Source organism: Micropterus salmoides, unplaced genomic scaffold (genome assembly GCF_014851395.1).
Source record: "Micropterus salmoides isolate LMB-PRFRI ecotype aquatic unplaced genomic scaffold, ASM1485139v1 Ms_hic_scaffold_11, whole genome shotgun sequence".
NCBI classification, from domain to species: Eukaryota; Metazoa; Chordata; class Actinopteri; order Centrarchiformes; family Centrarchidae; genus Micropterus; species Micropterus salmoides.
In genome coordinates, this window is record NW_024040152.1 from 9247960 (window position 1) to 9275509 (window position 27550).

General features: G+C 37.6%; 2 protein-coding genes across 5 annotated transcripts; both read left to right on the top strand.

Annotated features, from left to right (window-relative positions):
- Window positions 1-1395: 1395 nt before the first annotated feature.
- LOC119897194 lies at window positions 1396-6550 on the top strand. 3 transcript variants are annotated; one of them, XM_038710784.1, is made up of 10 exons: window positions 1398-1539; window positions 2121-2151; window positions 2676-3154; window positions 3867-3923; window positions 4087-4125; window positions 4313-4567; window positions 5169-5246; window positions 5370-5407; window positions 5575-5591; window positions 5911-6550. In XM_038710784.1, the coding sequence occupies exons 1-10, from the start codon at window positions 1497-1499 to the stop codon at window positions 5930-5932; spliced, it is 1059 nt and encodes a 352-aa protein (XP_038566712.1). In that variant the 5' UTR covers window positions 1398-1496; the 3' UTR covers window positions 5933-6550. The 3 variants fall into 3 exon arrangements, 2 of the variants coding, with proteins under 2 accessions (XP_038566712.1, XP_038566713.1); XM_038710785.1 differs by having other exon boundaries at window positions 5169-5243; XR_005443366.1 differs by lacking the exons at window positions 5575-5591; window positions 5911-6550 and adding an exon at window positions 4971-5048 and having other exon boundaries at window positions 1396-1539.
- Window positions 6551-8277: 1727 nt separating this feature from the next.
- Window positions 8278-22523, top strand: lsr (lipolysis stimulated lipoprotein receptor). Of its 2 annotated transcripts, XM_038710787.1 has the most exons (11): window positions 8278-8506; window positions 9827-10156; window positions 12054-12173; window positions 12509-12565; window positions 13606-13752; window positions 15155-15358; window positions 15562-15618; window positions 16766-16882; window positions 18562-18859; window positions 20900-21359; window positions 21815-22523. In XM_038710787.1, the coding sequence occupies exons 1-11, from the start codon at window positions 8467-8469 to the stop codon at window positions 21848-21850; spliced, it is 1866 nt and encodes a 621-aa protein (XP_038566715.1). In that variant the 5' UTR covers window positions 8278-8466; the 3' UTR covers window positions 21851-22523. The 2 variants fall into 2 exon arrangements, with proteins under 2 accessions (XP_038566715.1, XP_038566716.1); XM_038710788.1 differs by lacking the exon at window positions 12509-12565 and having other exon boundaries at window positions 8281-8506.
- Window positions 22524-27550: the final 5027 nt, after the last annotated feature.

Below are 27550 nucleotides of genomic sequence, written 5' to 3' on the forward strand. Positions count from 1 at the left end.
ATGAACAACAGGCTGGAGGAGAATTCCAGCACTTCATTCATTAAGGAAATTCCAGTCTGGTAAATAATGAATGAGCAACGCTGTATAAAATATAGCCTGATATTGTTAACGATCCTGCGTTTTAAAGCCTATCATGGTCCGCGTTGGCAGCATTCATATTTCTAGCTCCACCCGATTAAAATGGAGGCTCTGCCTTTATTTATCCGTTGCCATGGTGAATCGTAGTATCGGAGCTCCATTGATTATGGCTTTTTCCCCCCATCCCCACGCACGCGCTTCCATCAGGCTCAACATACTCTGAGTTGATTGAACTTATTCTGATCGGCCTTTCTGAAACGGAAAACTCGGAGTTTGACAGCTCAGAGTTCGTCAACCCAGAGTTCAGGTTTACACTCAGAGTTTGTTGAACCTTCTCTCTGAAACAGGACCCTGGTGTTGTAGTATGCAAAAACAAGATAAATACCACAAAGTAAGAGTCCAAAACCAAACTAAAGGAGAAACCGGGGAGCCGGTCGCAGGGAGGTCTGAACTGTTCTTGACAGCAGCCTCTTTGCAGAATGAGAAGACAGTCCCAAATAATCTAGAGCAATTAGCCCAGGTGCCCAGAGTTCAGCAATCAGCTCTTCCTCTACAAGAGGGGAGAGGGAGACAGGCCACACCCACTCATGACCCCACAGGGCATCACAATATACTTATATATATATATTGTATTATATTGGTCTTCCTCCCGATTGGGTGCTTCTGGTCCCCTGTTGCCTTTGACTCCTCATGGACTCTTACTTGCCTCCACTGTACTCAGCTAGAGCTTCCTTCATTCTACTCTCTGTCCATTGATTTAGCATCTTCCTACTTCTTTCATTTCCCTATCTCTCTCTCTTCCTCGCTCTTTCTGTTGCCCTGTCATTTGCTGAAGCTGTGGTGCCAGAGTATGTACTATTCTACATACTATTGTACTATTTCATTGAGTTCATTAAAGATCATGGATATTTTCATCTTTTAGCTGACTAATGACTCACATTTTGGGCCAGTTCTTCACTCACAGTTTTGAACTTCCATGCTGATGACATTTAAGCATGTGTGTGTGGCAATGGTTGGTTACTGTCTTTATTTGACGAGAATAGAACTGTATATATAAGATGGATCCAGAAGCGCCTTAGCTTAGCTCTAACTTGTAGAATTCCACTGTCCTCAGAGGAACAAGAGTACCTCAAAACAAAACCAAACAATGACTATTAAAAAAATTTTAAAAACTTATTAAATCCTTTAAGATGGACTAATGTGGTTAAGTAAAGGTTAAAGAAACAGAACACAGTGTTCCTTTGCGCTTAAGTCTACTGTAGGTGTCAAATTGCATCAGCCTAATTGGCCTATAGTTTTCTTCCACCAGATGGAGATAGTGTATTAGTAAGTTGTCTAGTTCATTTCCTGTATTACTTCTTTCAAGTGGAGTGCCAAACAACAGCTAATCTTCTCTGCTGCCGCTCATATTCACATCAATGACCCACCCAACGGATTATTTTTCAAGTCCTCGGTCTGAAAGTAAGTTTATCTATTTAAATTCCATCATTTGATTGCTTTAGGCGTGCAGTAAGCAAGCTTTTTACTGTGCTCAACTTTAAGGGCCTGCTGCATGTTTCATTCATTGCAAACCGGCTTTGACAGGATTTTGGTATGCACTCTGAGACCTGAACTCCTCAAGCTTTTGATCAAATCACAAGTTTTATTGACTTCAGTGACTAAAGAAACGATTTTGGTCACATATGTAAAGCTGAAATTGTGCCAGTAACAAACAAACAGGAAATCAACAGCATATGTACTTTATGCTGCTGTTGCATTTACATTCCTACAGGCAGTCATAGTGTTGTTATACAGTTTTGTCAAACTATATTAACATTACTGTTGTGTTTCATAGTCAGGTTTGTTTGTAAAGAATTAACAACAGAGTGCAGACGTTTTGTCAGATGAAGAGATTATTTTAAAAAGTAAGCAAACATTATGCTTGACTAGTATTTTTTCTGGTATTTGAATCTAATCAATGAAGGCAAAAAAATCTAGCTTAAAGTTTTGTAAATATTAACTATTATTATTAGTTTCACCGTTTTTATGTTTTACACCTGAAGGTGGCCAGGGCCTACACACCCAGGAGAGCGGGTATGTTCCTCACTCTTTTCTCTTTTATTATCCTTTCAAAACATGTAACCTTTGAATTAGGGTTGAACAATTAAAAATTATCGAAATCACAGTATGGCAATATCCAAATCGCGAGAGCTTTAATTTTTTGATGAAGGTAAAATGTGTTACAGCATATTGACACAGACTTTCTTTTCAGTGAAAATGAAATGAAAAAATTACCATTCCCACTAAAACGGTGACTTATATCACAATTGGAATATCTGTTAAAATAATTGCAATATGTTTTTTTTTTTTGCATATTGTTCAGCCCTACTTTGGAAGAGGTAAATTTGAATGTCATGTAATGCATGGCTCAACTGCTGATAGCTGGAGTCATTTTTATGTTAGCTGCTTCCTATGTTTATTTAAATTAATGTGGGGAAAATATGATAATTTGATATGTTCATTTATTTCTCATTAAAGTACCAGTACCACTCTTGCTTCTACTGTTAAAAAGGGAACATTTTTTTCTAAAGGAAGCATTCTGTTTTTTCATATTACAGTGATGCTGGCCTCTCCTCCAACATGGAGCACACGTTCACTGAAAATTACAGTGAAAGTGCTTTTCCTGTAGCAGATAAAGGCAGCTTAGTGACACCCATTCCTAAAGGGGAACTAGACGTCGTTGAGTGCCCTGTGAGGGTAGGAAAGATCTGGTCACACCCATCACCTTATGGCCATGCTGCTGCTCCATATGCAGACTCACATGTTGTGTCTGCTGATGAGGGGTACATAAAGACCTGCACTCTCACTGTGGTTCAAACCAACTACTTTCCACCACAAGCCACGCTGCCAGAGAAAAGTCTGGTAGAGGAAAGAGGGCAGCCAGATGTAGAAGTCATAGAAGAAGATAGATGCATCACGGAAACCACGATGAACACTGGAGGAAACCTAGCAAAACCTAAAGGTCCACCACTGGTTCCTGGAGAAGGAAGAAAGAGCAGTCCTCGCCGGAAAAGTGCTGCTATCAAGAACCGTAAATGTAATAACATTTCAATTTGTATAAATTTTAAATGATGAATAATTTATTAATTGAACCTAATATTTTTACACATTTTTATCATAGATAACATGGATCAAAATACACATGCAGTATTATTTAAGTAACTGACACTTAGTGGCTACTTTATTAGCTACAACGGTACAATCTATTGCAATTTGATACAATAGCCCGACCACATATTCTACCTTTACAAAATGTATAATGCTCAGTTATTGACATTGTCAGATGTGTGCAAATTCAAATAGATGTTAAATATTGAGGACACAGTTAAAGATGGTCTTGTATTGGATGATTTTATATTGTTGACAGCTTTTAATTTTCCTTTGTCTTCCCTATTAACATACACAAGAGTGGTAAAATATTAGAAACACTATAATGTAGTCCAGTACAAGACCAACACTAACTATGAGCTCAATGCTAAAACATAACTGATTTAACACTCTAAGACTGTGTCAAAAAATCCTGAACATTATAGGCATCATAAAATTAGACATTATGGCAGTTGTATTGGATTGCATTAGATTGAACAGTTGTGCCTAATAAAGTGGCCACTGAGTGTATAATTCTCATGTTATTACTGTATCTCAGTTATGGTATGCCTTCTTGCAGTGTAACGCTATTACTTCATGAGGAGAATACATTTTACATTATATTACTATAATTATTTTGTCTTTTGGTCTGTTATTTCCAGTCTACCTTCTATGTTGGATGGTATGCATACCTGTTCCTGCATCTGAGGGCTTTCCTGGTATGTGGTGTCAGTATGTTGGGCAGTGCATCCCTGTATTTATTTCTTTATTTAGGTTTAATTGTGTTGAATTGGAGCTAAAATACTTTCATTTAAAAGTGTACTCATTGTTTTGACAAACAATTCACAGTACATTTTAAACTGCTTGATATTTTCCCTATAGTTACTACCATAGATGCTCAACGTGCAGCAGACCAAACATGTAAGTTAAGACATTAAACATGTAAACCTGTTGAATCGACTAAACTGCAGTGATTTTGTTATTTCAAATCTTATCATAGCAAGATTTTTTAAGCACCCTTACTCTGAAATTTTTATTTACTCCTTAGAGCTCTTTAGAACTGTTTGTATGTGTTACTCATAAATGTTTATCTATGTTTTGACCGCAGTTAAATGTTATACCTGCATGGACAAGGTCAGATGCCCAAAGTTGTTGGCGATATATAACACCGAAGACACGAGTGTGTACCATAGAGACCTGAATGACACATTTCCAGGGTGTTCTGAAATCTCTCCACCTCCTCCTATGAGCTGTGCTGTGTGTCGTAAACTATCCAAGAGCCTTATCATCTGCTCAGATGATGTTGGAGCATTGGAGGTGGAAGATAGCGATGGAGGACAGAACTTAAACATCTCTTCAGTTGGTAAGTACTTTGCTATTTACAATACATCTAAGTTAAAACGGAGCTAAATGGGGCTACATAACTGTTGTTTCAACAGCACTGAAATGACAATATTTTATAGTGCAAAAACTCCTAACTAACACATTGAACTATAGTATGAATGGTGTTAAAATAACAGTTAGGGTTTTCCTCAGGAAGTTGTTTAGCTGGTGGTTAGAGAATGACTTCTGTGAGGTGGGTTGCATCTTGCCACGTGATTGGTAGTTAGCAGAAGGCAGTCTGAACACTGGTCACAGTCAAATAAATTTTCTCTGTGAAAAGGTACATCTCTTCTTTCCCATAAAATGTAATGTTTTATTTCATAAAAATGTTTTCATTTCTATAATGTTTCTATAATGTTTTTGCTGCTATGCTGCTATTTTAGAATGCAAACTACATCCTCCAAAATGATCATACAGTGGAAACAACACACAATCACTTAAACAAAATAACTTTTATGAAGGTAGGGTTTATTTTAGGTTTGCTCTTCATTAACATTTACAGTACATGTACAATATGCTCTTACTGTGAACAGTGTAATTCAGCATTTGTATACCTGAAGCCTTTTGTATCCCTTGAACAGGTTGTGCCATCATGGAAGATTTAGTTACACAGCAGCAGACCCACGGCCATGGACATGTTGGAGTATTTATTAGTGGTAGTATGTATTTAACACAAGCACTGACTGTAAATTTAAGACTGGCCTTGATGGACTGCATTATTTTTTAAAAAGCCATATTTTTTTCTTGACCCAACATGACAGCCACATGTTTTCATTTTGCAGGCCTCTTTTTGATTGTGGTGGCAGCGCTGGTGATCAGTGTAAGTCTGCATGAGACACAGAAGTGATTACATTTTAGGTTTTAAACATTCCCAAGTAAAATGTATTCAGTGCTATTCTAACGATACAATGATTGCATGTTTTTGATACAGGATGTCACATTTCACTTAATCACTTTACTTAATCTTTTTTTATTCTTTCCTTTTAGTGCTACCAGGAAAACAGGTAGGTTTAGTCTATTTTAATTTATTCCATTTCTTATCGGAATCTGGTTAATTGCCAAGTAGGTTTTCACATAAAATAAAAAATCTAAATAAAGTACTGCTATGTCAAGAAACATACATAGAAAAATACAGCAGCAATTTTAAAATTTGGAGAAGTGAAGTTAAGAGAAGAAATGAATATCATTATCATCTCTGTTTTCATAGTTAAATAAATTATTTTGGTACAAAATCATTCATACTTCCCTAAACAGAAGTTCTCACTGTAAGTTGAACAGACACTACACACTCTTAGATCATGTTTTTCTTCTTTTTTGAAATAGGATTGAAAATGGTCAACAGTGAAAAAGACTGCATGATCAAGAAGAAGACAGCAGAGGTCATTCTCTCGCCGTGCCATTTTATTTCCTACGTAATAATCCCTAGCTTTAGCTGCCACATACTGTAGACAGAGAATACTTGTAAAGGGTATTTTATAACTGTCTACTTTTTGGGACAACTGCTTATTTAGACTGATAACTGCAAGTCACAATTATTTCAATTATTGATTAATCTGCTTGTTATTTTGTTGATTGATCAATTAATCTTTTGGTCTACCCCCCCCCCCCCCCACAAAAAAAAAAACATATACCATCACAGTGCCTAAACTGATGTCATAAAATTGCTTGTTTTGTCTGATCAATACTCAAAAGCCCAAATATATTGAGTTTACTTTTACACATACACATGAATGACTAAAGAAAGCAGCAAATACTGGAAGTTGAAACTATCGGGAACTTTGTCCTTTTTCTGTACATTCAAAATAACTGCAGAATAATTCTCTGTCTATCATGTTATCGCTTATTTGACTAATCTGATTCACCTCTGCTTAATGATTATGTTGTTTGAAATTAGTAATCTTTCTGCAAAAATGGCCTAATGAATATGTATACATGCTGTCTTAATAAAAATGACTTTAAACAACATATGGTTCTGTCAAATATTTATAACACAGCCTCAGCTAATCATTGGGGAAGAGGTACTAAGTAAAAGTTGCAATACCACAGTGTAAAGATACTCTGTTACAATTCCTGCATTCACATTTTTGCTTAAGTAAAGTGAACAGCAAATGCTACTAAAACACTCATTATACAGAATGACCTAGTTTAATCTTTAGTTATTTATTTGTTTATTATTTATCATATTAATAGGTGTGGCAGTGGTGCAATGGATAAGACTATGCCTTTGGTGTGAGAGACCCGGGTTCAATACCCCACTGTCCATCAACCCATCCACCAATGCGTCACTGAGCAAGACACTTAACCCCTCGTTGCTCCAGAGCACGCGACCTCTGACATGTCTAGCAATTTTAAGTCGCTTTGGATAAAAGCGTCAGCTAAATGAAGAAATGTAATGTAATAATTGAATCTACAAAGTAGTGGCGTAAAATGGAAATACTCTAGTGAAGTCGGCTATCTCAAAATTATCTTTGAATAAATGTACATAGTTATTTTCCACCACCGTGAATATGATTTTCAGATTACAATTTGTCATACCCTTCCTGTCCAGTGAAAACCATGACTCTCCAAATTTGATGATTTTGAATTAAAATGTTTCTGATAAACCAGAGGATTAAATTTTCTTTAATGGATTGAGAAAATGATCCTTCTTAATAAGACTAATTAAAGTATAAATATAGGCATAGTAGCAAAAATATGTACCTAAATAACCTAAAGTGAAAGGATTCATTATACAGAATGGCCCACTTGTAAATAGTATATGTTGGATAATACTGATTAAACCCCCCTGTGGATTAGCTGGAAAATGCTTCCTCACAAATTTGAAAACGGGAAAGTAATTCTGAGCTCATGAAGAGCTGACTTTTTAAAGATACTTAGTTCTCACAGGACAGCAAAGCTACAAATCTGTGATGATGTAGAATATGATGCATTTCTGTAGATACCAACCAGTATAAAAAGTAGTAGAAAGTAGCACAACCTTAAACATCAATAGCAGTAAAATGCACCATAAACATTAATTTAGCAGTAATATTAATCATACGGGCTAATAGTGAAACACAATGAATACTTTTACTTTTACTAAAGTAACGTTTTTAATGTGGGGCTACTTTTCGTGAAGTAGGCCTAGAGGATCTGAATACGTCTGAACAGTCAATGGTAAATCTGCAAGATCTCACACCTACAGGAACTGGGACTTCCTTGGTTACTCCTCACACCCACACAGTTTCTATCACTTAATACATTACATTGCATAAATACTACGCCTAACCTTAACCTAAACATAAACATAACTTAAAATATTTACCCTAACACACACACACACACACACACACACACACACACACACACACACACACACACACACACACACACACACACACACACACACAACTCCCACAAACGGGTTGAACATTAACAAACAGTGCTTTGATAACGTTATCAGTGACTGGAGCGTACCAACTAGCGGGTGGGTGAAACAAAATCTGTCACATTTCTATCTTAGAGCATAAAAACATGTTGACAAGGTAACGGTTTCATATTTTAACTTGCCCTGCTCTCACCAACAGATCCTTGCAGTCTAATGGATCCACGCCGACCGAAAACACAAAGACAAATCAAAAACACCATTTACTAACTATTTACAAACCCCTGTGTTTCGCAACCTGTCTGTGAACGCTCACCTGTTGGCTGCGCGGCTGACGTGGGGCGTTCAGGTACTCCCATCGCCTACACACAAAGAGACAAAATGGAGTTGACGCTACCTGGCTGAGGAAAAGTATAGTTAGCGCACAATATTATGTAAAACCTTCAGTTTTGATCGTGTTTTTGATTAAAATATAATAAGCCAAATCTACTGAGACCGAGGATATAGGATTAAAAATGTTTTGGATGTTAATCATCGCCGCTTTAATGGCAACAGGTAAGTTGGTCTATTTTTTTTCCCAAACAGGGTGGGCCCGCTTCCGTGAAAAGTCCTTTTTTAAATAGTGCGTCCATGGCTGCTCGAGTGTTTATGAAATTTGGCACACTTGTTGATGTTTTTTTGGGTAGTGACTGCTTTGGGACGTTTATATTTAGGCCATATCTATCTTTCCATTTTTCTAAATATACAAACACAGATTATCAAACAGCAGTTTATCAAACACGATTTTTTGAACCATATTAATATAACAAAACATTAATAGTTTGTTCTTGTTTGTAGCTGTTTTATGAACCCTATAATGTTAAAGGTGGGTATAATTTTTTAGTGCCTACTTTGTTCACACTATATATGTTTTATGGCAGAACACAATTATTTGCTGGGTTATAAAAAGATACTATGGAACATGGATACGGAAAGTTTTTACGGGTTGTGGAATGGGTTGACATGTCAATGTGTACAAAGGGGAAAAATGTGATTGGGGAAATGTTGTTGCTGAATGTGCTACATGGAAACCACACATTCAGGGACACCCACACAGTTCTGTTAAATACCAAGGTCTCAGAGGACCTCCAATAAGTATAGCCATCATCATTTAGTGAATCTGAGATGCATAAAATTCAAACAAGACACTTGAAGAATAAATGAAGTAGGTTATAGGGTAGGTATATAGGTAGGGTAACTTACAATTCTGCTGTCTATAATTTTAACTGCACTTTATTATGGCTGAAAATATTGTTATATGCTGTAATATCTGTAAACAAAACCTGAACACAGTATATTCAGTTTCATGGTTACTTTGTGTCTTTTTACTTCTTTTTTTGTGCTAGGAAAAGTTAATGCTGAATGTGGAATCTACCATGAAGGTTTCCTTTAGGGCCTTTACATTTAACATTAAGGCTATGGGGAAATTAGCCAGTGAGAGAGACATTTAATTAAGAAACAGACACTTCCAGGAACACATCTGGCTGGATCTATATTTTTGTCTACGCATTCCATGAAAAGACCGAAACTGTATGTGATGACTGTGAATAAAGGCTAATCAGAGCCTGGTGTAGATTGTTCCTTGTTTTCAAGTAGTGTACTTTGCTGTAATGGACAGGCCTTAAACAGCCTGTCAGAAGTGACTCATCACACCCAGTCTCAGTGATACTAGCAGTGAGGAAATATTGTTGTCATATACCACACCCTAGGGTTAATGTCGATTTAACAGATACCGTTACACAATATCACAAAATGTGAGTAGTAGTAATAATATAATCCTCATTGTCATCAACCACTCAGCAATTAAAATTTTCAGTATTTTTTATTTCTTTCTAGAGTCCACCATGGCCATTTCGGTCCAGTGCCCCACAAAGAGGTACGTTGTCATCCTCTTCCAGCCTGTAACCCTCAGCTGTAGTTACCAGACAAGCGCCACTCAACCTCCTGTTGTCACGTGGAAGTACAAATCGTTTTGCCAGGACCCCATCCAGGCTGCACTGAATCCCAGCAGTGCAGCAAACGTCCTGGCTCAGAACAACCCCAACTACAACCCCAACATTGAGTGTGCCGACAGCCAGAGGACAGTGCGCATAGTGGCCTCGAAGCAAGGAAATGCTGTTACCCTTGGCACAGAATACCAGGGTCGCAAGATCAGTGTCATGAATGGTGAGTTGATCAAAATGTACACTTTACTAGACATCTGAATGGAATTGTATGGTGCGATGTATCTTTGATATATATTTTTTTTATTTGAGAGGTAAAAAGAGATTTAAAATATGTCATCATTATCTAAAATCAAAGTATGCTATGCAGTCAGTAGAAGTACCAATTTAACAAAAGAGCTGCAACGATTAGATGATGAACAGAAAATTATTTGGCTACCATTCTGATAATCAAAATATTTGATCTTTTAGTTTCCCAAATGTGAGAATTTGCTGCTTTTCATTTTCTTAACATAGTTCCTCTTCTTAATACAGTAACATGAATATCTTGGAGTATTTAATGTTGGTGGTTGAGTTTTATTCCTTCATAGAATTTCATAATTCATGATTAGAATTTCCATTTGAACTGACTGTAGACAGTAGATCTGCTTTAAGAAACTGAATTAGCTTGAACATGTCCAAGTAGGACAGGAAGGACTGATGTTATTCTGTCACAGTCATAATGTGCAGTTAAATGCGGGGGTGGCATAAGTAAGAGCAACATACAAAGAGAAGAACCATCCTGAAAGCAGTGGATTTATTGCAAGTGTTCTCTTGCTGCTTTCCCACATGGAAGATAAATGAGAAAAGTATTAACTTAGAGGACAGGAATGTGCTGATGCACTGATATACTGCTGGTGTAGACTGATCAACCTTTAAAACAATAGCTATCCAGTATAATTTAAACTGTCACCATGCATGTGAAACAATATTGCCTTTGGCATTGTTACCATATTTGTTTTCTTAGTGTCACTTTGATACTGTTGAGAAAATCACTTAAGTACTTTCAAAGGCCAATTTGCAAAGTCTTTTACAGGGCTGAAGAAAAGTTACTGTGTTGGTACAGTAACAATGCCAATACAACAATAAAAAAATGTAGAGATTGCCACATATTAATACAGTATTAAATCATCACACAAATGATGTCAACACAATGAGACATGAATGAGTGTGAAAGTTACCAGTCTGATCTTATCCGAGAGTGCATTTCAAATATTTGGGGTTTTATTGACCAATGCATCATCACCCTGGGGTTTGTTGATAATAGAGATGTTGCCGTTCCATAAATTGTTAAAAACCTGCATTAATACTTAGTACAAAAATGCATGTACTATATCAACACATTTGGGTGAGAAAAATGCCAGATCTGCTTCCTTAGGTCCAGAGTGAATTGTTGTCACCCTGTTGACATCTGGTGTGCATTTAAAAATAATTCGTTCACCACTATCACTCCCACTCAGGGTGGACCTTCAAACAAAAAGGGCCATTTGCTTAAGTTTCATTTTCGCACACCCTGTATCCAGAGCAGAGAATGTTTCTTGGCAGCACACAAGCATGAGCACATTGCTGTACAATGCTTTACAGTAATCATAACAGTACCTGTCTGCTCCATGCATGTGTCTTTTATCTATTGGCCAGATCAACCTAGCTTTTTTACAAAGACATTCATTCAATTTTCACTGATAAAAATGTGGGAAACGTTTATTAGAGGAATTAACAACAGCTTCCTAGTAAAGATTTGTGCCTTGTTTAAAAAAAAAAAAAAAAAAAAAAAAAAAGGCAAGCTGAGAAAAACACTTGTTTCCATCAAGACCAAGACAGCACTGAAACTCAATATTAGAATTGTAAAGATACAGTGAGGCTACAGTGGAGTTTGAACGCAAAGAGAACTCAGTGTGGAAGAATTCACATACACTCAAAATGGGCAGAAATATTTGAGTCATATTTTTTTATGAAGATGTCAAAATACTGGACTGGATTATTAAGATCCACCTATTATAAGATTGCAATGATAGTAAATAATAATAATAATGTAGCCATTTTAAAACAAATCAACCCTGTGGATCTATTGTCTCTCACAGAGGCAGACCTGAATATAGCTCAGACTGCATGGGGCGACAGCGGTGTCTACGTCTGTTCTGTGGTCTCTTCCCAGGACCTTTCAGGAAATGGTGAAGACTACACTGAGCTAATTGTACTCGGTAAGTTACCTCTGTAGGCGGATGTGGTCACCTTCTGACACATGAATTTGCTTCTTTTTTTTCTCTGTTTCCCCTTTCTTCACGTTCCTCCTTCCATTCACACATCAAACTGCACATAAGGTTTGCAAATAATTAAGAGGAAATGTTTCAAATAAACTTGGTCAGACAGATTTTGCAAGTGGCTGATGAACTAGTGTGTGGGCAGTTGTTCAGTCAACAGAGAGGATACTTGCCACCATCCCGGTTCTGAATAAGCTTTGGAGGCATTCGTTGTAGGCAGTAAAATTAGGCCGATACCACTTTAAAGTAATTGTGGCTTTATCTTTCTTTCACAGAGAGAAAGTCAAATACTACTGACCTCCTGCCTGGCATTGACTTACTGGTTATGGAAGGTAGTACAAGCCCCTTGATTGTGGCTCTGTCTTGTTTTAGTCCCATAGCATAGAGGTGTATGAATGAACTTTAGTTATGAATGAGATGAGATTAGCAAACATTTCTTACCCAAAACCTTCGCTGCATTGCTTGAGGTCTCCCAGGTTGTGTGTTTTTGTATTTTTACTTCGCTGAACAATTTTGTCCTTAGACACACAGTAAATTTTATGGCCAAGATCAAACTCAAAGAGCACAATTACAGACAAAGAAACAAACAACTATGGCATCTTGAGATCAGGCCCCTGTATTTAAGATACAAACATCCTGTTATGGTTGTAAATGTGGGAAAATAATGATTAATTCATGCAAACCCAACTGTTGTGCTTGTGTTATACCTCACTTACATCCTCAACTTTCTCTACTTTACACTCCCTCCTTATCTGCCTCCACTTCTTTCTTTATTATGGCTCTGCTCCCATGTGTGACTTTCTGTAGCTGCCTGGTTGCAACAAAAGGGCATTTAGCACATATTTCCTTATCAGTATACACAGACAAATAATGTTTTTACACTGTTCTCTGCTCATGGAGTTTCCATTATAGTTGATTCATTTGAACGAACTGTATCGCCCTTCCCATTGCTGTGTTTATCTCTTTGCTGAGTGCATGTGCTGCCTGAACTGACTTGCAGAGGCAAATCATGCCCTGGGTACAAGGTCAAACCAGCTTTACCGGTTTGACAAAACCTTTTAAAAAAATATCCAAGCTACCACTGTAGCCAACTTGTTTTGTTGATCTGAAAACTCAGTAATCAACATGAGAGTTACCCAATGATTTACCAAGATTATTTACATTTAGAAACAAAAAGCAGCATCGCTTATGGTTAGAGGTGCCCTTGGGTGTGTCAAGCAACAAACTGCTACTTTCTGTTCTCCACAGATGTTTTGACATTTCACTCCCTAGTCCCTAGTGTTTTTTTCAACTAAAACAGTTGACAACAGAACTGTGAAAAAAAATTACTTGATATAACTGTATCTAATGCACCCTCTGCTGGCCCACACAGACTGGCTTCTGGTTGTTTTGGTGACTTTGGGCTTCCTGTTGCTGCTGATCCTGATTGGGATCTGCTGGTGCCAGTGTTGTCCACATACCTGCTGCTGCTATGTCAGATGCCCCTGCTGCCCCAACCGCTGCTGCTGCCCACAAGCATGTAAGTATCAAATGGAAGTAAATTAAATTGCATTGCTCGTAGTCCTTCTTTTATTGTATATAGCCTATGTCTGGTTATTGAACTTAAAGTTACATAGGCTTAAGCTTGCTACACTGAAATGTGTCTTTCCCCGCCCTCGCTGCTACATAGCAGAGGGACGTTTGCCCTGCCTGCATGAGCCACTCTGCTCTGCGCTGTTCTCCAGTTTGTTTATTTATTTATTCTGAACATGTCGAGTGTCCAAATTGCACCAAACGCGACACTGCACTCCGTTGCAGCAACACACCCACCACGTGTGAGGTCGCTGGAAGAACTGTTCTTGACATAATTGAAATACAAACAGACAGACACACTTCTTGCCTTTTATTAGAGAGATGAAAAATAGTTTAGTTGAAAAACATGTCCAAGAAAGGGAAAGAAAAATCATAACACACATTCTTACCTTGCGAAATACTAATCCAATCTCCAAAGGCTTTCAATGGTGCATGTCACACTGTGTTGATCATGTGTTGACTATGGCGGTCTCATTACATTTAACAAAAAAAACCAATCGGAACTACAAAAAATGCCTTAAAAGTGTTGTTTTCACGGAACTACAAGGCCGGTGTTAAACAATGTCAAACTATACCCAGTTGTAAATCTTACTGCAGTTATTCATATCATGTAGTGTACTTAATTTTTGTGGGGGTGCAAAGTAAACATAAATGGAAACACCCTGTCTGAATTTACCTACATTTCATGGCTTACTTCAGCTCTGGATTGTTCATGCAAATCTGCCTCACAAATTGGGTTCAGCTTATGTATTCATTGTAGACCATAGAGCGTGTACATTAGACCTAACCACAAGTTAGAGAAAGCATAATTTCAGTCATTATCACCAAAAGAACGATTACACTCTATGAAACAATAATTTTCAAAGCAATAGTTGTCTATTTTGGGAAATACCTTTCTCTGCGTTCTTGCAGAAAGTTGGAAACCACTCCCATGTCTGTACAGTAAATGTGAAACTACCACCAGCAGCCAATTGGCGTAACTTAGCATAAAGACAAGGAAGCAGGGGGAAACGGCTGGCAACAGCACCTCCAAAGCATACCAACAAATTATATTTTGTTTGTTTCATTTGTACCAAAAGTTGTGTTTTTTTCTAACTTTTTTCATAACTAGCTGTTATGTGTAGACATGGGAGTGGTATCAGTATTCTCTTCCAGCTCTCAGCAAGAAATAAACAATTAAGCCAAATCTTTGAACTATTTCTTTAAGTTTACTGTTAAAATTTTAATGGTCTTCAGCAGTTGTTGTTGCAACCAAAGCCAAATGAGGTGTTTTTCTGTTCCACACAATCATAATTTTGCTATCATGTTTTCATTACACTTGTAACCAACTGTCTTTCAATATTTTTCAGTGTACGAGGCAGGGAAAGCAGTGAAGAAAGGTTTGCCCAGTCAGTATGCTCCCACCCTCTATGCTCCCAGTATGTATGCTCAGCCAGCATACAGTGGCCAGCTAATGGGCCAACCTGGTATACCTATGCTTCCTCAACCCAACGGAGTTGGGTATCCACCTCCCCATAATGGTTACATTCGTGAATATGATGGCACCAGCTCAGGTGAGAAACTTGCATTAAAACCACCCTATTGTTATTTCCAACATGTTTTGAGAGGCAGCTGCTGAGTCATTTCTGTAGCAGTTGTTGACTTCAGGTGGCAGTTAACTGAGAATATGAGTTTCATTATGAGCTCATATCATGTCCTAGCTAATTTGTTTGTTTGTTGAATCTTTTTTGAAATATGCTTTGTTATGTCTATGCAGTTGGGCAGGGATCCCAGGTGCCTCTGCTGCATGACCAAGATGCTGGAGGGGACCACAGTGAGTAAATTGGAGGGCGGGGGGGGGGCAAACACTTACAGGGTTTTTCCAGGCTCAAAGAGAATCGTAGGTGGTATGATCCTATACATGTACACGTGTAGCTTGCCTTTAAATGGCTCAAGCAATGTAATTTAAGAGTTCTAATAATTACCTGATTGTAGGAAATTTTCACATGAATGCATATTTTATTGAAAAATGAAATCAAATACAACATGAAAGCTAATGTGTTCATTTATACAGTTAACAAACAGCAAGATGTTCAAATCAAATCAAAAGTAACATAAGCTCTTGTTTTCATTTATAGTACAGGGTCCTCTTGAAGAGTAGCTTATGTGAATACCTGGATATTAAATGTTCTCTCCAGTGGTCCCAGTAATATTTGCGAAAACCATCAAATATTAATCAACGGAATTACAAAACATTATTTACACATGTTGCTCTCCTCCTGTTTTTGAAGCATTTGAAAGTAGTAAAAAAAGATTTTATTTTTAAATAATATCCTCTCACACTTTTACAAGATAGCTTATCACCTTTGATTTAATGTATTGTGCAGATCTGTTTGAAGTTTTGTATTTGATAAAGTGGGGAAAAAAGTTGATTTAAAACCTTACATTTCAAAAAAGTAAACAGACACACACTGGCTTTGTAGTCGCGAACAAAAGTAACGGAGGCGGCGTAATCTCGTAATTCTCTATGCGGGAAAAACCCTGACTTAATTGGAATGGCCACCTTTATATTTCCTGTGTTGTAGCTTTCCCACCTGCAACACAAGACAAGCCCATTTACAGAAATAATTTTACACGTACACTTTTCACACAAATAGTATGTTTCCAATGTGGTTTCTCATTAGTAAAATTCTTAAATGAGTTTCACTCAATTAAATAGCTTTTTTGCAGTGTGATATTCCACTTAGTCTATTTATATTTTTGATTTCTTTTTAATGACCCATGTTACCCCCCAGTTAAACTTTTATTTATATCATATTAATAATTTAAGCTGATCAACAATAATAGTTTTGATCAAGGAACTTTGGTATTTGGATCAAGTAGCTAATGGAAAATGAAGTGTATCAGATTTAATAGCTACAGCTGTTTTCAGTGTGTGGGATATATTTAGCTAAATATAATACCCCTCATCTTTTCACCAGCTCGCAGTGGGTATCGTATCCAGGTGGACCCTGATGGGAACGCTACACGTGCTATTTACTATATGGAGAAGGAACTTTCTAAATTGGACCCATCTAGACCTGCTAACTTCAACCGCTGTGAGTGACTCTGCTATTCTGGACACAGTTACATGCCAACTGTGCCCCAGACTACTGTGGGAGAAAATAAATCAACTTCTTGTAAAAGTTATCAAGATTTGCCTTCTAACTACTGCCTATGTTTAGATTAATTTTATTCAATTCTATTTTATGAAGTGAGGGATGCCTTCAAGGGGTATATGAAGGTACATCATAAAACTCAGGGCATTGAACATGATGAAAAAAACAAACATACTCAGCATTTTTAAATACAAATGTTACAGCATCAAACAGCCCAGTGTCCTCCTGCCTATAGCTGGGTGATAAAAGGTTTCTCACCAGTAATAAAAATAGTTTTCGAAAACGATATGTAGAACAATTAGGAAATGAAACACTTGCTATATAGCAAAAATAGCAAAATCAACATAATAGTTAGTTAACTATTGTTATGGATTACAAGAGGCAACACCCTTAAACATCACTGTGGTTAAACAATAATAGGATATGATTTTAGGATTCCTTTAAATCAAGCCCTTTTTAAAGTCTGTCACAACATAACAAATTAATATTCCTGCCGCTTAAGAGCTGCTAGATTAACAGACATCACAGCCACTGAATGAATGAATAGGGCACAAACATTAAAGCATGTGTGCTTGCTGAGGACTGAAGGCCACGTGTGGCATCAATTAACTCCTATAGCATTCTTGACTGCAAACAGCCACAGTCATTGTGTTTGATTTCACTTTACTGACCGTGTCAGGCTGAACTTGAATTATAACTATAATATTTTCTTATTCTTTCTGTTACAAAGCTGAATAAAATGAAGGTGGAATGATTTTTGATAGAGATAACATTTAATCAGTATCCACACAGATCTAGACTCTGTTTTCCTAATCTGACACGTTGGACCTATTCGCTACTAGTAACCGTTAAGCAGTACGTAATGTTATGTCTACAACAAACGGTGAACTCTTTTCACTTTTACGCAAATGGATAGTCAATTCATCTATAGCCAGGTTTCAGTTTTGATTGTTTCCCACACTGGCCTGAAGTGGCTGATGACGATTGTTACAAGCTTAAACTGTAAATTATTGCCAATAGCTTTTAGTTGTTAGGTGACCAATATTGTTAGCAATGTGCAAATGCAAATTGCAACATTCAACAAAAAATTTGCACATTAAAAGTGAATATATAGTATTGTATTAAAAAAAGGAATCATTTCTTGTATAAATTTATAATTTGTGATTTGGGTAATTTTGGTAAAATTCTTCAGTGATCAGTGTCATTCTCTTATGAGCTCCATTATTCTTTAGTCTATAGTGGTTTACATTTTTCCCAGTTACTATTTAAAATGCAGAAGTTTGCCGTTGGAAGTTTCTGTTTTCAATTCAGGAGTTCTGACTTTTTACCCATATTCACTTTATGGAGAATCTTTGCATTCCATTCAACTCTCCAGTGCTACCATGGGGAGGCGTTAAGCTTTTGTTTTGGCTTTATCCTGCTAAATGTCCATGTCTTTTACAGACCACAACCTGTAATTTCCTGATGGATAGAATGACTAGTTAAATTAGACAGGAGCAAAGTAAATATATATTTTCTAAACTCTCCATGTAGAAGGCCTATTAATCCCGTCTGAATGGGGCATTTTATTTCTTTGGGTTTTACTTACCATCTCTTCTTCTTTATTTTTCCTTCCTCAGTGGATAACATGACTGAAGTCAGTTCCCTGCATGAGAGCTTTGATACTCGAGGCCGCGGAGTTCGTTCCCAGCCGCCAGCTCTGGCCACAGTCTATGACCGCGATGAAGCCATGAGCACCATCAGCAGTGTTTCCCAGCAAGGCCACCGCCATGATAACTACACGCCACGTGGTGGAGGGTACATGGGGGATCGCGTACGTGCCCGCTCCATGGATGACCTTGACGACATCGGACGGCGCATTGGCCGTGATGACTACCCGCCACACCGTCGCCCAGATGAACCCAGAGGCAGGAGAGGGTGAGTCCTGTATCCTGCGCTTGTTGTCTAGCTCGGTGCACTAAGCTTCCAAGTTTCGAAGACTGTCCACATTTCACAACTGAAAAAGAAAACTACTAAAACTGCTACTTTATGTATGTGTGTTTTTCTCATCAAGCAGACTGATCTTTAACAAAACAAAATTTTAAGTTTTAATTTAATTTACGCTACGCCTATACATGCACACTTGATGCCCCCTACCTTGAGGGTTAGGGTTACAACTCTGGATTTATTCACCTACTTTAAAAACATTTATTAAAAAACATTAAAATGGCATGATCCTCGTTTCGCTGCGAAGCTTCGACTATGAGATTAACAGTCGAATCAGGCTCCGCCCATCTGAGCATTGAATCTTCGACTATTCGGGGTCAGCCCTAGTAAGTATAATCAAAATCTTGACTTGGTCATATTCCGCTTTTGTGCCTAAAGTGGCAATAACCTACACTTCAGTAACAATGCTATGATGCTTCTTTTTGTTTCACCAACTGGATGAGCCAGTGGTGCTGGCAATAGCTGATATTGGGCAAAATGTAATACTACAGTTTTTTAATAGAATGGAAAAAGGTTTGCTTCTCTAAAGCGGACTGAGATCAATAATTGAAAGATATTTCCTAACCCTGGACGCCGCGTTACGGCTGTGCCACGGCTGCCGTAGCTAATCGCTGCCATTGTAGTCAATGCTTGTGCTCACACTAGAAACGCTGCAGTGCGTCCCAGAAGAGTCTCAGAAGCGGCTCTCTGCTCCGCTGCACGGAGAATAGGCAGCTGGTCTATTTTTGACGGAAGACGCGTTAAGCAGCACAGAGCAGATGAGCCGGGCAGGAAGTCAGACACAGAAATGACAAAGAGAATCTGTTCAATTATCATAATAAAATACCTTGTACAGACAATTAAAACAGACCAGAAAAGAAACAATTTAACTATATAGCCTTCTTAACCAGACCTGCAGGAATTGGGGGGGAAACTGTTCACAGAGTGTGATCGGTTGTAGAAGCACACAAGATGACAAATAACAATATATGCAATAACAATAATAACAAGTCAACAACGTGGGGCAGGCTTAACGCTCCGCTGCTGAAACACTTCTGAAACGCTTCCAGTGTGAGTTGACGCCGGGCTGAGGACGGGTCAAAACCGTGGCGCAGTCGTAAAGCAGCGCACACGCCGCCTGAGTGTAAAAAGGATGTTTTTAAAACTGTGAAATTGAAATTTGTTTCTACCTCAAAAATCCAGTATCAGCTGGGCTAACCTCTCTAATCATATATGTACAGTAGATGCACCTTAACTTACAGTTTATTCATTGCATGTTACTTGGAACATTGGAAACTACTAGTAGTAAGTATGAAATTATAAGTATAAATTTCATTTGAATGCATCTAGATAGACAGACAGATAGATAGATAGATAGATAGATAGATAGATAGATCGATAAAGAGACATATGCAGTATATAGATATATATGAAAAATTCATTACACACTATATTTATTTTGCATGTCTCATCTCGCATTCCCCAAAGCAGCTGAAACAGTGTTTCTAGCTGAGTCTCTGCATAATGTTTGGGGCTTACCAGACAGGTCGTTTGGCTTTCCCTTCCGCTGATATAATAAAGGTGCTCTCCCTAAAGCTGAAAAATGCGTCGGTGTAAAAATGCTACCAAGATCGTGATATTTTTTTTTTTTTAATATTTGAGGCTGAAATGAAAGAAAGAAAAGTCTCTGATGCTTGACCCTTATCATTCACATTCCGGAAGGTGATATCGTGCTGGTTAAGAAAGCTTATAGAGTTCACACATTTTGTGGGCTGCACACACATGCAGCATGTAGCTTAACCCTCAGATGCAGTCCAGTTAGGTGACACCGACAATGAATATCAACTGTGCTTAAAAACTTACAATGAGGTTTAAGTTATAATTTGAACTTGTCATAAACTCTATTTATCAGCTAATCGAATGATGGTTGCAGAAGTGCAACCCCAGTATGCTTCTGTTTTCCCCTCAATTTGCTGCTCTCTGTTTCTGTAGCTCGGATGATGGGTGGAGCAGTAGTGCCCGCAGCGGCAATGGCCGTGACTTTGATGACCGCAGGCGTCGTGACTACTCCCCTGATGATCGTCGCAGAGGAGACGGAGGTGGCCTCCCAGGGAGACGCAGCCGCAGCCGTGACGATCTGATGGACCTGGAGAGGGCTCGCCGGCCTGATGTCGGTGCCAGAGGCATGCGAGATGATTATGATGACAGCATCTTGCGAGAAGCCATGGAGAGGAAGAAGATGGGCGAACAGCAGAGAGCGCGCAGCCGGGATCGACTGAACAGCGAGAGCGACCGCTCAGATCGGGGGAGGGTGTCACGTGGGCCCCCGCCACTTCCTCACAACCCACCCTCTGGACATCCCGGCCGGCGTGATGACTTCCCACCTCCTCCACCACCACCATACAGTGATGATGAAAGTATGCCATCTTCAAAGAAAAGTAACCTCCGCAAGGTATGTCATACCAAAACTCACATTCTCAAATACACGTGTTGGGATTTTCAGAATGACTATTAGATACAGGAAGTAAAGCCTGTGGGCAGTGGGAACCTGAGTATTGTTTTTAGAAAGAAACTCTAAAATTCAAAACCTATCCTTTTTAAGTAGGATATTTTAAGTTTCACTAAATTTCGTCAGTGGTAAGATTAAAGGATAAGGCTGGTGATATTCTTTATTTTCCTTATAGTCAACAAATTCCATGACAGGACATTAAAGTTTTGTCTGTGCAGTCAAAGCCTAATAAAGCTTATCCTTCTGGAATTCATTATTGTCCTAAAGCTATCAAAAGTGTGTGTGTGTGTGTGTGTGTGTGTGTGTGTGTGTGTGAGAAAATGCGATTGTATTTGGATTTATGTTGGTTTTTCTCCCTTTTCATTTGTAAAGTTGACACGGCTTTTCTTGTCTTACAGAATGGAGCTGTGAGTCGGGAGAGCCTGGTGGTGTAAACCCAACCATGATGCTTTGATCCATTAAAAGAATCCATTTAAAATGACCACCTAATTTCTATGACTGTAAATATTAGTCACTGCTAATTTGCTGTGCTGATTTTTATGTTTCATACTTTATAGTAAACTTATCATGAATGATGCTGAATGTGTATGTATAATTTTCAACAGCAAAGAGGTGCACAGATGAAGTGTGTGTGTGTGTGTGTGTGTGTGTGTGTGTGTGTTCATGTATAAAACATTGTGGCTGCCACAAGTGCCTTAGAGTGTACAGAATTTAACTTGTAGATGTTGACGAGTAAACGTTTTTAGATTGTTTCAACTTTTTAAACTTTTGTGTAGTTTCAGTTAGCTGATATAGGTACTGATATAAATTTGTAGGGGTCAATAGACTTTTTACTTGTGTTAGTGTAATTACATACATTTAAAGGAAATGATTTTATCTTTGCTTTTAGTTGTGATGGTCTGCTCAGTGCATTTAGAAACCTGGTGAACAAAAAAGTCTTGGTTACAATTTGTCTTTGAGTACTTACATTTTATTTTTTGTCTTCTTTTTTTACACAAAATTTCAGTTTTAACCTGCAGTATATTGTACAGCCAACCAGTAATACAAATGCTTATTGTGTTGTGATGAAACCTAATTTTACAATAAAGGTCTTTATCAGGCCATTTATTTTTGACTTGCAGAGTTTTACCACTAGATGACACCACAATGTTATTCTGTAATTTAATGGCACTAGATTTTAGCAATGTTGTTGTTTTGGACCATAATAATAATAATAATAATATTATAATGCCATACAATAGAAATAAGACTTAAGAAGAGATTTAAAACAGGCCACTGAGTTTGCCTGCCTAAGATCTCCAGGCAGGAAGTTCCACAGCTGAGGGGCCCAAACAGCAAATGCCTAATCACCTTTAGTGACCAGACGAGACTGGAACCATCAGTAGAGCCCTGCTGGAGGATCTCAGGCATTGGTCCTGCTCGTAGGGATTTAAGTCACAGATATAGGCAGGAGCCAGACAGTTCAGGGCTTTAAAAACAAGTTGTGGAATCTTAAAATCAATTCTAAAACTCGCAGGTAACCAGTGAAGGGCAGCGAGAATTAGTGTGATGTGGTCACTCCTCTTAGTGTGAGTTAGAAGCCTACCTGCGGCATTTTGAATGAGCTATAGTCTATGGATTTTTCCCTTACTAATACCAGAATACAGAGCATTGCAGTAGACGAGCCTTGAGGAAATAAAGGCGTGGATGACCTTCTATAAGTCAGCAAAGGAGAGGCATGTTCTAATCTTTGTTAGCTGTCTCAGCTGGACAAAACACGACCACTTTGTGCTATTTTGGTCAAAAATGATACCAGGGTATCGTGCTTCTTTCTGAAATGTTATCTGAAAGGACACCCAGGCTAGTGGTGAGATTATTATGGTAGCTAGTGTTTGGTCCGACAGGGGTAAATACAATTATTTCTGGTTTTGTGCAGTTTAATTGATGTAAGTTATTAGTCATCCAGACAGAGTCTGTCAGGATGACTAATAACTTGCATCTTGTGATGTTTGGTTGCAGCAATTGTTCACTACTGTTTGATTTGGAACAGTAAAATGACAAAAGAAACAACTGATCAACTAAACACTGAGGAAGTTCAGATGGTTTATTATTGGGAGTTCAGAACAGACTTAGCTTTGATGTTCCTCTATGTTTTATTATATCCTTATTTTAATTATACAATTCCTACTTTGATGAAAAGGATTAGCCCTTCAGTTTACCGTCAGTATTGGCATTCATGCAGTGGAAACCCCGCACCGCCACCCCCACCCACAAACCTCTGTGTGGGACACTTACCCAGTCTCAGCATGAATTTGAAATTTAAACTTAGCAAAGGTGATGTATTACATTATATTTTACAAATGTTTCCACTGCTGTACTTTAGTTTGTCCACTGAGATTGTAATTGCACATTAATATTTTAGATAGTTGTATACTTACTGATACTCTGTGTTCATAACCCAAGAAGCAGAAGGTCAAAACTGCTGTCCTGTATCACTTGGTTTCTAAAAGGATTTTACTATAAGTTACTGAACAGGTAATTATTATCAAATAATTTAAGTTGTTCAACAGTCAGAATTTAATTATTTGAAATGGCACTATCTTGTTTCAGTACTCCCGCTATCCTCTGTTTCAGATTTCTTGCAATTTGTGTATCTTTCTCTTTCTCCTCACACTGTCCTTCCTGCTGTCAATCAACACCCTTAGGTTTCTGGTAGAGGATGGTTACTGTGACAAGGTGTGTGCTAATCAACTGCACATTACTACACAATGCCAGTTGTGACGGTGGTTACATGCAATTGGCAGAAGTGCAGATATGTTGAAATTTGTATTTCAAATTGACAACTTTAACACTTGCTTTCTTGACTGTTTCATATTTGTGCAAGTGTTTGAGAAAGTGATGAATGCCGACATTAGACAGATAGGGACATGCTGCTTCTTCCAAAGGAAGCTTTCTGACAATAGCTTGATTTTTATTTTAAAAATATTTGCTCTGAAGGTTTGAGGCAGCAGAGGACACATCGCACCAGACTATTCTGTCAGTGAAACTGTATTTTTTGGGGGACACTGCATAACCCTAAATGGTACTCAGGCCTCGCTTTAGGAACCACAGACTAGTACCCTCAAATGCATGCCTTTTGAACCACTTTCAAACAAGGCTACTGATGATATGAAATTTATTTGAGTTTATATTGTTACATAATATGTCATTTCACCAGTGTGAAGAGAAACACGGTCTTCATATTGAGGAGGAACTCCAGTGATTTAGTATTGCTCTTCATAAAGTTGGACGACTCACAAGAGCCAGACTTCGAGAAGAGTGATGAAAATTGATGCAGCAGTCTGTGATACTCTTTTATTGGGTGAAGTTTCAAAAATGTTTGCATCACTCTGGGAAATGTAGGTTCAGTCTACCCAATTTTGGTTGGTAGTTTACAAGCCCAAAACCTGCCGACATCACTCTGGCACCATCAGGGATAATCTTCTCAGACTTGAAAACTGATCTTTAAGGAGTTCCCTTTTAAAAATGACAAAATGTGTCTCCTGGACTTTCAAACAGCCTCATTTACAGTATTTTATTGTTAGTGACTTATTTAACAAACTTAATTTCCATTTCACTTGCATAGTGAAGGTTTGAAATTCCTTATAGATTATTGTCCGTAGTACTGTGGAGGCAGCATGCGTTACAGCCTATTGTTCAAGAGAATTTAACCTGCTATCAGTAACCTGTAACTTTAATAACTGACTTCATTTTGATTGGATCATCCATCTACAATGTAAAGCAGTCTTTACAGAAACAAAATTAAGAGGACAGTGTACATTTATAGCTTGGATTACATTAATTTAATTTGTTATTTTAAATCTTAAATAATTTAGGTCAAGGTCATGATACAATTTATTGTCAATCTCTTGATAGAGTGTACAGGTCAACAAAATGATGTTCCTTAAGTGCTAAGGTTTAAAAAATTAAAAAACGAATTATGAAAAATAAAAAGAGGTGCAAAAGACGGCATAGTTTTGCATATTAAATAAAGTGCAGTCTCATGTATCCTGAAATATTTACATTACATAAATTGTGACAAAGATATGAATTGAGCAGCAAATTGAAAATCTGAAAAAAATGGCCGGGGCTTTCTGGATGACAAACTATGTAACTGCGACACTCTTTCTTCGTTACCTCAAACATCTTTGGCCTTTCTGTGCTACAATTGTTACTTATTGGCCGACATATATGCAGTTAGTATTAAATATAGTCTGAATTATCTACATCTAATTCCTACAATCTTGATATATTGATGTAGAAAGTAGCTGGTACAGATGACTGACAGTGACATTATTTTACATACTTTAATTTCTAAATTAATGTTTAAATTCTATTAGTAGATTCATTTCTCTATCATGCAGTATTATTATACTTAATGAATTTATACATGTTTTAAAATAATGTTTTATATTTATATACTTTCTCTTATCTACTAAGAAGTGAGGACTTTGTAGGCTATTTCTCATATTTGGCAAACTCAGCTTGTGTGAAGATCTTGCACAAAATCATTAAAAAGAAGTCACACAGGGCAAGAGGGAACAGATGATCAGATTGGTTTTAACTTATTTGAAAGAGAAAACAAAGGGAAACGATAACATTATTATTCAAAATTCTCTGTCTATCACAGTTTATAGACCAACTTTCTACTTCAGTTTTGACCTATTGGCTTGGCTTTAATGGTTTTCTTGTACAGTGAGGGAATATTACAGACACTTTCAGTTTTACCCCCTGTGGTTTAGATAATCTCACTACACTGTTGGCTTGTTTACAGCCTGTCTGACCAATCATGTTTCTTGTCCTGTTGTACGTCTTTGTAGTGATGTTGCTGTGTTCGCAGATCTCAGCAATTACTTTGGTGAGTACAGTGTTAGAATAATAATAGAAATCATAAAAATAACCCTCAAGTTGTAAAAAAAATCCAAATTATCCTTTAATTAATTACCGATAATGTGCAAATCTAAACCTGAAAGCTGTACTCCCCCACACCCCAATCACAGGTTGTGTGTGCCAAAGAGCCAATCTGCTGACAGAAAGAGAGACAGAGGAGGGAGGAGGGAGAGTAGTAGAGAAAACCGAAGGAGAGAAGACCACTCTCTGAGCTACTCAGCTGATAAGGTAAGAGCTCTGCTGGTCTCTGATCTACAATTAATATGTATTACTTTTAGATTTTCCTCATATGTAAATGCTGCTGGGTTTTGCTTCACTCTGAGTCAACTTGTTCTGTTCTCCACTGTGTTTACATTCCTCATTTTTTAATTGTTTATTTGCAACAGAATGGCAGTGAGTTTTATGTTGTGGCCATAGTTGGCAACAATAAAGCGGCAGATATTTTATAGCCGTGTGGTGTATATCCATAGTTAACAGCTCCTTTACACATTTTATTATTATCATATATCCATATTTGATGCTATAACATTTGATTACAGCTGAAAATCATGCACAGAATGCTATTTCTAATGATAATCATGCATTATGTATTTGTTGAAAGACAGGAGCATGGTGACTCAACAAGCCATAATTTTTCCAGTATTTTAATGAAAAGAAAAACCGAACATTGGGTTTCATATTGTTCTCGTCACGACAAATGATCGCCTACTTATTATGGTCAACATTTTTGTGTGCAAATGAATGTCAATGCTCTCATTGCGTTGGATAGTTATGGTGTCTGGCTTGTCAATTCATTGATTTTCAGTCATTAGACAATGACTGAAAATGTAACATTAAACAAATAGTGATAGGTTTAGTGTTGCGTATTGCATTTGTGCAAAATGGCTGTCAATTATCTCAATGTCTATACTGGAAAAAGCTAGAGAAAATGATAAAAGAAATGACATGCATATCAAATACACACTGCAGTTCGCACAATGACAGTTGGGGCACAATATGGGAACTAAGGCCAAGTAGGACACATTTGAGATTAGTTGCACCTTTGGGAATAAAAATCCCATTTAACACAGGGACATCAGCATGTCAGTGCTGTGGATATAAAGTCCTGAACTGGGTCAATAATCCCTCACTGAGATATACACTACATTTAAATATTTAGTGCAATATATGGACAATCAGAGTTAAAAAAAAATATATATATAATATAGTAAGCACAGTATTGTTTA

What these genes read in the sequence shown, in the direction of transcription:
- LOC119897194 (XM_038710784.1), top strand. Translation starts at nt 1,497, where the DNA reads ATGACCCACCCAACGGATTATTTTTCAAGTCCTCGGTCTGAAA. An exon ending in CTACACACCCAGGAGAGCGG is followed by an intron (nt 2,152 to 2,675) that starts GTATGTTCCTCA and finishes TTCATATTACAG; the next exon opens with TGATGCTGGCCTCTCCTCCA. An exon ending in TGCATCTGAGGGCTTTCCTG is followed by an intron (nt 3,924 to 4,086) that starts GTATGTGGTGTC and finishes TTTTCCCTATAG; the next exon opens with TTACTACCATAGATGCTCAA.
- lsr (XM_038710787.1), top strand. Translation starts at nt 8,467, where the DNA reads ATGTTTTGGATGTTAATCATCGCCGCTTTAATGGCAACAG. An exon ending in ATATGATGGCACCAGCTCAG is followed by an intron (nt 15,359 to 15,561) that starts GTGAGAAACTTG and finishes ATGTCTATGCAG; the next exon opens with TTGGGCAGGGATCCCAGGTG. An exon ending in GAACCCAGAGGCAGGAGAGG is followed by an intron (nt 18,860 to 20,899) that starts GTGAGTCCTGTA and finishes CTGTTTCTGTAG; the next exon opens with CTCGGATGATGGGTGGAGCA.